Below are 12288 nucleotides of genomic sequence, written 5' to 3' on the forward strand. Positions count from 1 at the left end.
GTAAAAATCAGAACAGAAACGTATTCTCGACATTTTATTGTCAAAAACTTGGCCATGACAATAATAAAGTGATTAAAAAATAGCTACACGAAAAACTATGTTAACACAAATTCAGTGCGCTTCTAATCAAAAGAAATCTTGAGAACTTTCTGTAGCAAAACAAATGCATCAAACATGAACAAAGTATGTGTCTCGTCACTGAGCTCAGAGTTATCGGCTTAAGAAATCTGTCCACTTGGAAGAATTGGAATCACGAACCTCTTTTTTAATTTCAGGTATCTCTTTCCTCAGTTTTTCGTATTGCACGTACAAATGCTTGCTATCATAGAGCTTTTTCAACTCTGTTTCCTTGACCTTCAATTTCTGCTCTTCACTTTTCAGCAAACTCGGATTTCGGTTCTTCAACTCTTGCAGCCGATCAATTGATTCACGTGCTGAAGCTCCACCTTTTCCTTCCGCCTCAAACCCTCGGAAACAGACCGGACATTTCGGGTTCTTTTCCTTTAGTTTTGCGCAATAGTGAGAATACACAGCCGAGCTACCCCGATAATATCCAATTTTGTCCTGAATCTCTTTTATTTCACCTGTTAGTTTTTCTATCTTTTTCTCGTAGTCCTCGCCTTCGACGTCAATTTCGCTTTCAATTTTCATTTTTTCATTGTATTTATTGCTCAGTGTTTCGTTCAAACTCGTTTTCTGATATTTCAAAGACTGCAAAGTGACGCTTTTTTCGTTGACAGCTTTTGTAGTGTCTGTAAGTTCGGATGACTTTTGTTCTAATGCCCTTGAAATCGCAATTTTAAGATCAACTTTCGGAATAGAATCCAAAATAGTCAAAAGGTCATCTTCCCGCTTGCTGATTATGGCATCATTGGCATTTTGCTTAGTTTCAATAGTACTCTTCAAATTTGCTACAGTTTCATGCAAGGCCAGGCTACGATATGCAGAATTCAATTCTTCCGCAAGTTGCCTAACTTTCAACTCTCTAGTTTCAATTTCAGATTTCAATTTATCTCTCTGCTTTTCCATAGCCGCTATATTAATAGATTTTTCATGAACGTTTTGTTTCTGCTTAGCTTTCGCAATTTGAGCTTTCAAATCAGTTATTTTAGATGCGCTCCGTTCGATCTCACCCAACTGTATATTGCAATCTTCTTTAGCAGCTTTTGCAATTCTCAATTCCTCCGATTCTCTTTTGATACTATTTTCACATGAACCCAACTCTAACATACATTTATCAACAGTATCTTGAACGGTTTTCTCTTTTCGAGAGAAATCTTTCAGCAAACCATCTTTTCTAGTCTCCAAAAGCTTAAGCTCTTTTGACATCAAAGATTTGAAGCGTTCAATTTGAGAGCGATCTAGACTTCCGTCAAATCCCGATAGGTTGTAGTCTTTCGCTAGTTCCGATATCAACTGGTCCCGATTAGCGCAATCTTTTTCATGCAATGCTAATTCTGTTTTCAATTCGTTTAGCTTCATTTTATTTGTTTCAATCTCAGATGTCAATCGCTCAATTTTACTATTCTTTGACATTAAACTCCCCTCAAGTTCGGTGGCGTCTTGCTTGCGTTTGTCTGAAATTGTATCGTGATTCTCAATCAAGTTGTTCAACTCCTCGTCAGAGCCATAGAACAAAGAATCGTTCGATTGCAAAGCTTGCTCCATTTGTCGAATCGAGAAACTCTTCTCCTCGACTTTGGTTTTCAGACCATCACGTTTTGAGATAATTTTATTGATTTCTTTCAGCTGCGAGGAAATCTTTTCACATTTTTCTTCATTGACCTGACGTTCATCAGCTAGGGTTTGCTTCCGGTTGAGCATGTCTTCACGCTTCTTCTCCTTGTCCTCTTTAAGCGCATTCAACTCCTTGCACTTGTCTCGGTTGGACTTAAGATAGGACGCTTCCGTTTCATATTGACGGGCCAACTCTGATCTGTGTTTGCGCACTTTCTTCAACTCATCTATGGCTTTGATATACCTAAAAATCTTCACTGAAATGACTTTTATTGAAAACATTTTTTAAAACCCACCTTGAGGCTCGTATGCTTCCCCAGTTAATCAAAATGAGTGAATATCGACTTAATAACAGTATATCGCAAATCTTAACAGAATTTGAAAAATTAGAAATATACGCTGGCTAAAATCAAATACTATAAAAACCCTCATAGTCCTTTTACAGCAAAAAGGGGTATTAAAAACTATGAAGACAACAGCTACCTCCTGCACAAGTTATCTTGTCGACAGTTTCTTAGCCATACAAAATTCATTTGAGATACCTGGATGCGGCAAAAATCTCATCAAAGCGAGTCTTGACACTCTTGCCGTCCTCAAGGGGCCAATTGGATTCCTCCTGGTGACAAAAGATGACGTTGTTTAACACTGCTTTGCTCACACCCAGACTCACTGCCATCTCCTAACATCAGACAAACACTACAAGTATAGTACCAGTTATATATATCTGAACCTCAATTTAGAGGGAAAGACGACGGCTCTGGGTAATATATTATCGAAGTTTCATTTTCTAGAAAAAAAAAACAACCTTCCTCTCATATAAAACAATCAACTCTAGAGGGCCTAGGAGACCTGTGGCTACCATAATATGACTACCAGAAAATACGGCAATAAAAACCAAACAGTTACAAATATTAATTACGACCAAAACTCCTTGTCCATCTTTTGAAAACCACTAATAACCAAATCAAAAGTGCATCAGATAAAATTTATACTACGAAGATTTACCGTTACTTTTTGGAACAAAATATTGGACTTTTCCTCAATGCGACTTGGCAACAAGTCGACTAGAAATGAGCAAAAGGGGCAAAGTTAATCAAAACATTGCTTTTTTTTAAAAAAATAAAATCGAACCCATTAGAAACATTACGCATCAAATGAAATTATTGAGAGAGTTTTTATACCTCAATAGAGAGCGACTGAGGCCTTTCATTATCCAGAATATGTCATACGACTACAAAAAGAACGACAAATACACGCAAAAATTATACACGAAAACGATGTCCCCCCAATCAATTAAATATTAAGCTGATCACTAAAAACAATAAAAATTGTCGTTTGCATTTTTTACAGTTGACAACATTTGTAAAAACCTGGGCAAATATGCAAAAATCACGAAAATTAGTTTTGAAAAGTGGTTGTTCCAAGAAGAAAGCCCATTTAAGGAAAATAAAACCGTTATGAAGCGCAAATTGTATTTCAATAGATAAATGATGTGAATTGTATATAGAGATGCTTAGCTAAAATTTAACAGAAATAAAGATTGGCAGATCTCAAAAATCTCTTTTTTATTAAAAACAAACTTTTTCAAAATTCATAGCCAACAAAAGCTTTCGACTAAAATAGTAAACAGCTTGTCTTACAACTACTCGGAAAATTAATTGCGACTGTTGTTAATGAGACGAAATCATAAGACTATAAAATAACATTAAATACAAGCTGAACTAATAATTTTCACAAACAACTTTACGAAACCACAGTTTCGAAGCCATTAAATTTATAAGATATTAACCGCGAGATTATAACATCTTCATTTGCGTCTCATTTGATCATCATAACGTATTTTTGTAAAAGACTATCAAAAAATGGCAACAAAAAGAACCACAAAAACTGAAAAGTATCGAAACTTCACAAACTTCATCTGAAACAAATTGTCTAAGCCCTGAAGATATCATTTAAATTAATTAAAAAACAGAAAAAAGGAAACCCTAAACTATTAAAAAGAAACCTAAATTATGAGTCTAATTTACGAAAAAGATAAAACATTGTAAAATACGAAAAAAAACGCAAAACACAACAAAAAGTTGAAGAATACCATTACTCTTTTTTTTTAATTCCAAAGCCAAAACAACCATCAGCTATTTACCAATATCAATTATTAAGTTCATTTGTTTATCTGTAGTTGGTCACTGAAACCATTAATTACACAATATTGGGCAAATGAAAACACAAACTAACAACAAATAAAGGGCAAAAACAAAAAACTCTACCAATTTCTGCAACGGTGTCGCAGCACTTCAAACCATATGTTAGGAAAACAAAAATATGTTCAGTGTCAAATGTTGTAACGTTTTTAGTTAGATTGTTAAAAAATATGAAAAGTTACAAAAGAAACAAAAGGCAATTTTTCACAAAAATCAGAAAATTTTGTATGAAAACTCCTAGTACCAAAAGCAAGAAAACCTTCTGTTAAAACAAACGGCCACAAAATTAATTTGTATTCTATAAGGAGGAAAGGTTGACCTGTACTTACTGAGAATAAGCAAAATGTTGACTAAAATAATATAAAAAATTGACAAGTTCAGAAAATCACAGAAATTTCCTTAAAACAAATACTTTCAATAGCATAAGAGACATTAGGTAACAACCGAATGAACAGAAAAATGTCACTATCACCTCTTGAGGAAAAAACTTAGATCTTTGAGTGGTTAAACTTAAAAATCAGACTACCAAAAGAATAACAATTGAAGGCAAAAGACAAGAATTCAGTTAAAATTTACTAAATCTCTTGCTCAAAGCCATAAAATTCCTAGGGTTTTCTGAAAACAAACTGTATCTACATTTGGCCTCAGATTTACTTAAATTGGAGCTGTCATTAACGGAATCGTGAATAAAAAATATTATCAGTAATTAACATTAAAAAAACAAAAGCAAACTATTTTGAAAAAAGGCAGCATCAAAAAAAAAATCAAGAAGTCTCTGATTCTAAGAATCCATGATATTATCGAACCTCTCCCTGATTTTTTTGCGCGCCCAGCAAACCGACCAAGTATTCCAAGTGTTTGCAAATTAGACCAATTGTCGAGCGGAATTCTTGAAATATTAAAAAAAAAACGATGCATTCTGTATAATTATCGAGTTAAATCTGCAAAAACGGCAAAGTTTTAATTCCAGCAGACTTTCATACGGCACTCAATTGCAACTAGCGCTCTTTTTGAGATTAGGGAGTCTAAGTTAAGGTTTCCAGGTCACTAAGTCTGGCAAACTTTAACAAAGTGGACCAAAAAAGCATATTTGTGCCATTTTTGACGAAAGTTTGAATTTTGAAAATTTTATCAAAAAATTTAGCCAAAAAAAACTTCAATAGAAAAATTCAGCAACGTTCTTCTACCTTTAACAGTAACAACAACACTCTGCCGTTAACAATTTTAACTTATTTTGATTTATATTAGCGAAATTGTGCCAAATTTAGCAAAAATTACTGAAAATGTGAACAAAACAGTCCAATGTTCACAAAGATTTAAACCTCGATAGCTCCATGTAAAAATCAAAAAAATCTTTTTAATTCCACATTCTACACTGGACGGGCTTTTTAATGATACAACTCACAATTCTCTTCGATGAATATATCGATCGGCCAAAATTGACCGAAAAAAAAACCCAGTTGAGTATATAGTTCCTCCCTCCCCACTAAAGTGGGGGTCGGAACAAAAAAAGAGATACAATTGACAGTATTTTAGAAACTGAGATAGTGTGTTGTTACAGATAAAAAGATACCACAATGCACGCTCAGTGACCTAAATGTTTTGGGGACTTGTTATCTTTAATTTAAAAAATAGGCCAAATAAAAACTGAATCGGTTAATACAGGACTACCACAAGGCAGCGTACTCAGACCTGTTTTTTCCTCCTTTACATCAATAACTTGCAATTTACTGAAAAAGACTAAAGCTGGGTTTCAATTGCTCATTATTGCAACATTTTACACCACGGAACATCTAATGAAAGTATCGCGGCTGTTAATTTGAATATTATATTTTGTGGTTCAAAGATCACAGAATCACTTTAGCACCGAGAAAACTACTAACGAAAGCCCCCAAAACTTAAGAACCTTTTGATTCAACAAGTTTTTAATTTACAAAGACGGGAAAATTAACGTAAATGACAAAAAAAATGAAATATACATTCAAGCGACACTGCCTTGCTGAAATTAAGAAAACATTTACCTCCTGCAAAAAATAATCGCCTCTTTTTCTCAAATGCTTCCGAAATAGATTTCTGTTAAAGAAAATTTAGATATGATTTCTAAATTTCAATGCATTCTTTCTTTCTTTGTTTCGTCTCAAGAAAGTATCAATTATTTCTTAAATGAGTAACTCTTTTTTTTAACTTAAGATCACGTTTCATATTTAAGACCCAACATTTTTAGGCTCTTCACAACTGAATTCCGAGAAAAAGTGCTGTTTTCCACATCCTTTGGCAATCATTGTTCCGACCCCTACTTTAGTGGGGAGGAGGAACTATATACTCAAGTGGGTTTTTTTTTTCGGTCAATTTTGGCCGATCGATATATTCATCGAAAAGAATTGTGAGTTGTATCATTGAAAAGCCCGTCCAGTGTAGAATAAGGAATTAAAACGATTTTTTCGATTTTCAATTTTTACAGTGAGTTATCGAGGGTTAAAGTTTTGTGTACATTCGACTGTTTTTGTTCACATTTTCAGTAATTTTTGCTAAAATTTGGTACAATTTCGCTAATATAGTTCAAAACAAGTTAAAATTTTTAACGGCAGTGTGTTGTTGTTACCGTTAGAGATAAAACAACGTTGCTGAATTGTTTGATTGAAGCTTTTTTGGCTAAAACTTTTGATAAAAATTTCAAAATTCAAACTTTTCATCAAAAATGGCAAAAAATATGCTTTTTTGGTCCACTTTGTTAAAGTTTGCCAGACTTAGTGACCTAGAAACCTTAAAACAGACTCCCTAATCTCAAACAGAGCGCTAGTTTCAATTAGGCGCCATATGAAAGTCTTCTGGAATATAAAATTTTTTATGTTCACAAAGATTTAAACCTCGATAGCTCCATGTAAAAATCAAAAAAATCTTTTTAATTCCACATTCTACACTGGACGGGCTTTTTAATGATACAACTCACAATTCTCTTCGATGAATATATCGATCGGCCAAAATTGACCGAAAAAAAAACCCAGTTGAGTATATAGTTCCTCCCTCCCCACTAAAGTGGGGGTCGGAACAAAAAAAGAGATACAATTGACAGTATTTTAGAAACTGAGATAGTGTGTTGTTACAGATAAAAAGATACCACAATGCACGCTCAGTGACCTAAATGTTTTGGGGACTTGTTATCTTTAATTTAAAAAATAGGCCAAATAAAAACTGAATCGGTTAATACAGGACTACCACAAGGCAGCGTACTCAGACCTGTTTTTTCCTCCTTTACATCAATAACTTGCAATTTACTGAAAAAGACTAAAGCTGGGTTTCAATTGCTCATTATTGCAACATTTTACACCACGGAACATCTAATGAAAGTATCGCGGCTGTTAATTTGAATATTATATTTTGTGGTTCAAAGATCACAGAATCACTTTAGCACCGAGAAAACTACTAACGAAAGCCCCCAAAACTTAAGAACCTTTTGATTCAACAAGTTTTTAATTTACAAAGACGGGAAAATTAACGTAAATGACAAAAAAAATGAAATATACATTCAAGCGACACTGCCTTGCTGAAATTAAGAAAACATTTACCTCCTGCAAAAAATAATCGCCTCTTTTTCTCAAATGCTTCCGAAATAGATTTCTGTTAAAGAAAATTTAGATATGATTTCTAAATTTCAATGCATTCTTTCTTTCTTTGTTTCGTCTCAAGAAAGTATCAATTATTTCTTAAATGAGTAACTCTTTTTTTTAACTTAAGATCACGTTTCATATTTAAGACCCAACATTTTTAGGCTCTTCACAACTGAATTCCGAGAAAAAGTGCTGTTTTCCACATCCTTTGGCAATCATTGTTCCGACCCCTACTTTAGTGGGGAGGAGGAACTATATACTCAAGTGGGTTTTTTTTCGGTCAATTTTGGCCGATCGATATATTCATCGAAAAGAATTGTGAGTTGTATCATTGAAAAGCCCGTCCAGTGTAGAATAAGGAATTAAAACGATTTTTTCGATTTTCAATTTTTACAGTGAGTTATCGAGGGTTAAAGTTTTGTGTACATTCGACTGTTTTTGTTCACATTTTCGGTAATTTTTGCTAAAATTTGGTACAATTTCGCTAATATAGTTCAAAACAAGTTAAAATTTTTAACGGCAGTGTGTTGTTGTTACCGTTAGAGATAGAACAACGTTGCTGAATTGTTTGATTGAAGCTTTTTTGACTAAAACTTTTGATAAAAATTTCAAAATTCAAACTTTTCATCAAAAATGGCAAAAAATATGCTTTTTTGGTCCACTTTGTTAAAGTTTGCCAGACTTAGTGACCTAGAAACCTTAAAACAGACTCCCTAATCTCAAACAGAGCGCTAGTTTCAATTAGGCGCCATATGAAAGTCTTCTGGAATATAAAATTTTTTATGTTCACAAAGATTTAAACCTCGATAGCTCCATGTAAAAATCAAAAAAATCTTTTTAATTCCACATTCTACACTGGACGGGCTTTTTAATGATACAACTCACAATTCTCTTCGATGAATATATCGATCGGCCAAAATTGACCGAAAAAAAAACCCAGTTGAGTATATAGTTCCTCCCTCCCCACTAAAGTGGGGGTCGGAACAAAAAAAGAGATACAATTGACAGTATTTTAGAAACTGAGATAGTGTGTTGTTACAGATAAAAAGATACCACAATGCACGCTCAGTGACCTAAATGTTTTGGGGACTTGTTATCTTTAATTTAAAAAATAGGCCAAATAAAAACTGAATCGGTTAATACAGGACTACCACAAGGCAGCGTACTCAGACCTGTTTTTTCCTCCTTTACATCAATAACTTGCAATTTACTGAAAAAGACTAAAGCTGGGTTTCAATTGCTCATTATTGCAACATTTTACACCACGGAACATCTAATGAAAGTATCGCGGCTGTTAATTTGAATATTATATTTTGTGGTTCAAAGATCACAGAATCACTTTAGCACCGAGAAAACTACTAACGAAAGCCCCCAAAACTTAAGAACCTTTTGATTCAACAAGTTTTTAATTTACAAAGACGGGAAAATTAACGTAAATGACAAAAAAAATGAAATATACATTCAAGCGACACTGCCTTGCTGAAATTAAGAAAACATTTACCTCCTGCAAAAAATAATCGCCTCTTTTTCTCAAATGCTTCCGAAATAGATTTCTGTTAAAGAAAATTTAGATATGATTTCTAAATTTCAATGCATTCTTTCTTTCTTTGTTTCGTCTCAAGAAAGTATCAATTATTTCTTAAATGAGTAACTCTTTTTTTTAACTTAAGATCACGTTTCATATTTAAGACCCAACATTTTTAGGCTCTTCACAACTGAATTCCGAGAAAAAGTGCTGTTTTCCACATCCTTTGGCAATCATTGTTCCGACCCCTACTTTAGTGGGGAGGAGGAACTATATACTCAAGTGGGTTTTTTTTTTCGGTCAATTTTGGCCGATCGATATATTCATCGAAAAGAATTGTGAGTTGTATCATTGAAAAGCCCGTCCAGTGTAGAATAAGGAATTAAAACGATTTTTTCGATTTTCAATTTTTACAGTGAGTTATCGAGGGTTAAAGTTTTGTGTACATTCGACTGTTTTTGTTCACATTTTCAGTAATTTTTGCTAAAATTTGGTACAATTTCGCTAATATAGTTCAAAACAAGTTAAAATTTTTAACGGCAGTGTGTTGTTGTTACCGTTAGAGATAGAACAACGTTGCTGAATTGTTTGATTGAAGCTTTTTTGGCTAAAACTTTTGATAAAAATTTCAAAATTCAAACTTTTCATCAAAAATGGCAAAAAATATGCTTTTTTGGTCCACTTTGTTAAAGTTTGCCAGACTTAGTGACCTAGAAACCTTAAAACAGACTCCCTAATCTCAAACAGAGCGCTAGTTTCAATTAGGCGCCATATGAAAGTCTTCTGGAATATAAAATTTGCCGTTTTTTGCAGATTTGACTCGATAATTATACAAGATGCATCGTTCTTTTTTAAATATTTTTATGAATTCCACGCAACAATTGGTCTAATTCGCAAACACTTGGAACACTTGGTCAGTTTGCTGGGCGCACGACAAAATCAGGGAGAGGTTCGACAGTATCATGGATTCTTAGAATCAGAGACTTTTTGGTTTTTATTTTGATGCTGCTTTTTTCAAAATATTTTGTTTTTGTTTTTTTTAATGTTAATTACTGACAATATTTTTATTCACGGCTCCGTTAATGACAGCTCCAATTTACGTAAAACTGAGGCCGAAGGTAGATACAGCTTGTTTTTAGAGAACCAAAGGGTTTTTATGGCTTTGAGGAAGAGTTTTAGTAAAATTTAACTGAATTCTTGTATTTTGCCTTTAATTGTTATTCTTTTGTCAGTCTGATTTTTAAGTTTAACCACTCAGAGATCTAAGATTTTTCTTTGCGAGGTGCAAGTGAACCTTTTTTCTATTCATTTGGTTGTTACCGAATGTCTCTTTGTTTTTGAATGTATTTGTGGGAAGGAAAGTGTTGAAGGAAATTTCTGTGATTTTCTGAACTTGTCAATTTTTTATATTATTTTAGTCAACACTCAGCTTATTCTCAGTAAGTACAGGTCAACCTTTCCTCCTTATAGAATACAAACTAATAATGTGGCCGATTGTTTTAACAGAAGGTTTTCTTGCTTTTGGTACTACGAGTTTTCATAAAAAATTTTCTGATTTCTGTGAAAAATTGCCCAATTTTGCTGTCACTTGTTCCTTTTGTAAATTTTCATATTTTTTAACGATCTAACTAAAAACGTTACAACATTTGAAACTGAACATATTTTTGTTTTCCTAACATATGGTTTGAAGTGCTGCGACACTGTTGCAGAAAATGGTAGAGTTTTTTGTTTTTGCCCTTTATTTGTTGTTAATTTGTGTTTTCATTTGCCCAATATTGTGTAATTAAAGGTCTCAGTGGCCAACTATATATAAACAAATGAACTTAATAACTGATATTGGTAAATAGCTGATGGGTAAATAACTGATATAGGGGTCGGAACAAAAAAAAGAGATACAATTGACAGTATTTTAGAAACTGAGATAGTGTGTTGTTACAGATAAAAAAGATACCATAATGTACGCTCAGTGACCTAAATGTTTTGGGGACTTGTTATCTTTAATTTAAAAAATAGGCCAAACAAAAAAAACTGAATTGGTTAATACAGGACTACCACAAGGCAGCGTACTCAGACCTGTTTTTTCCTCCTTCACATCAATAACTTGCAAGTTACTGAAAAAGACTAAAGCTGGGTTTCAATTGCTGATTATTGCAACATTTTACAGCACGGAACATCTAATGAAAGTATCGCGGCTGTTAATTTGAATATTATATTTTGTGGTTCAAAGATCACAGAATCACTTTAGCACCGAGAAAACTACTAACGAAAGCCCCCAAAACTTAAGAACCTTTTGATTCAACAAGTTTTTAATTTACAAAGACGGGAAAATTAACGTAAATGACAAAAAAAATGAAATATACATTCAAGCGACACTGCCTTGCTGAAATTAAGAAAACATTTACCTGCAGAAAATAATCGCCTCTTTTTCTCAAATGCTTCCCAAATAGATTTCTGTTAAAGAAAATTTAGATATGATTTCTAAATTTCAATGCATTCTTTCTTTCGTCTCAAGAAAGTATCAATTATTTCTTAAATGAGTAACTCTTTTTTTTTTAACTTAAGATCACGTTTCATATTTAAGAGCAAACATTTTTAGGCTCTTCACAACTGAATTCCGAAAAAAAATGCTGTTTTCCACATCCTTTGGCAATCATTGTTCCGACCCCTACTATATACTCAAGTGGGTTTTTTTTGTTCAGTCAATTTTGGCCGATCCATAGATTCATCGTAGAGAATTGACAGAGATATCATTGAAAAGCCCGTCCAGTGTAGAATAAGGAATTAAAAAGATTTTTTCGATTTTCGTTTTTTACAGTGAGTTATCGAGGGTTAAAGTTTTGTGTACATTCGACTGTTTTTGTTCACATTTTCAGTAATTTTAGCAAAAATTTGGTACAATTTCGCTAATATAGTTCAAAACAAGTTAAAATTTTTAACGGCAGAGTGTTGTTGTTACCGTTAGAGATAGAAGAGCGTTGCTGAATTGTTTGATTGAAGTTTTTTTGGCTATAAATTTTGATAAAAATTTCAAAATTCAAACTTTTCATCAAAAATGGCAAAAAAATATGCTTTTTTGGTCCACTTTGTTAAAGTTTGCCAGACTTAGTGACCTAGAAACCTTAAAACAGACTCCCTAATCTCAAATAGAGCGCTATTTTCAATTAGGCGCCATATGAAAGTCTTCTGGAAAATAAAATTTGCCGTTTTTTTTTGCAGA

At 33.2% G+C, this 12288-nt stretch overlaps 1 protein-coding gene across 1 annotated transcript in view; it reads right to left on the bottom strand.

Annotated features, from left to right (window-relative positions):
* Window positions 1-12288, bottom strand: part of LOC142336547 (DNA repair protein RAD50-like) — an 84942-nt gene that overhangs the window by 59589 nt on the left and 13065 nt on the right. Inside the window, exons 3-4 of the mRNA XM_075385454.1 lie at window positions 2280-2416; window positions 259-1981 (exon numbers count right to left, since the gene is read on the bottom strand). Coding sequence (XP_075241569.1) covers window positions 259-1981; window positions 2280-2416 — 1860 coding nt within the window. The remainder of the gene's footprint in view (window positions 1-258; window positions 1982-2279; window positions 2417-12288) is intronic.

This window comes from Convolutriloba macropyga, chromosome 3, assembly GCF_964194025.1.
Source record: "Convolutriloba macropyga chromosome 3, txConMacr16.3, whole genome shotgun sequence".
Lineage (NCBI taxonomy): Eukaryota > Metazoa > Xenacoelomorpha > Acoela > Convolutidae > Convolutriloba > Convolutriloba macropyga.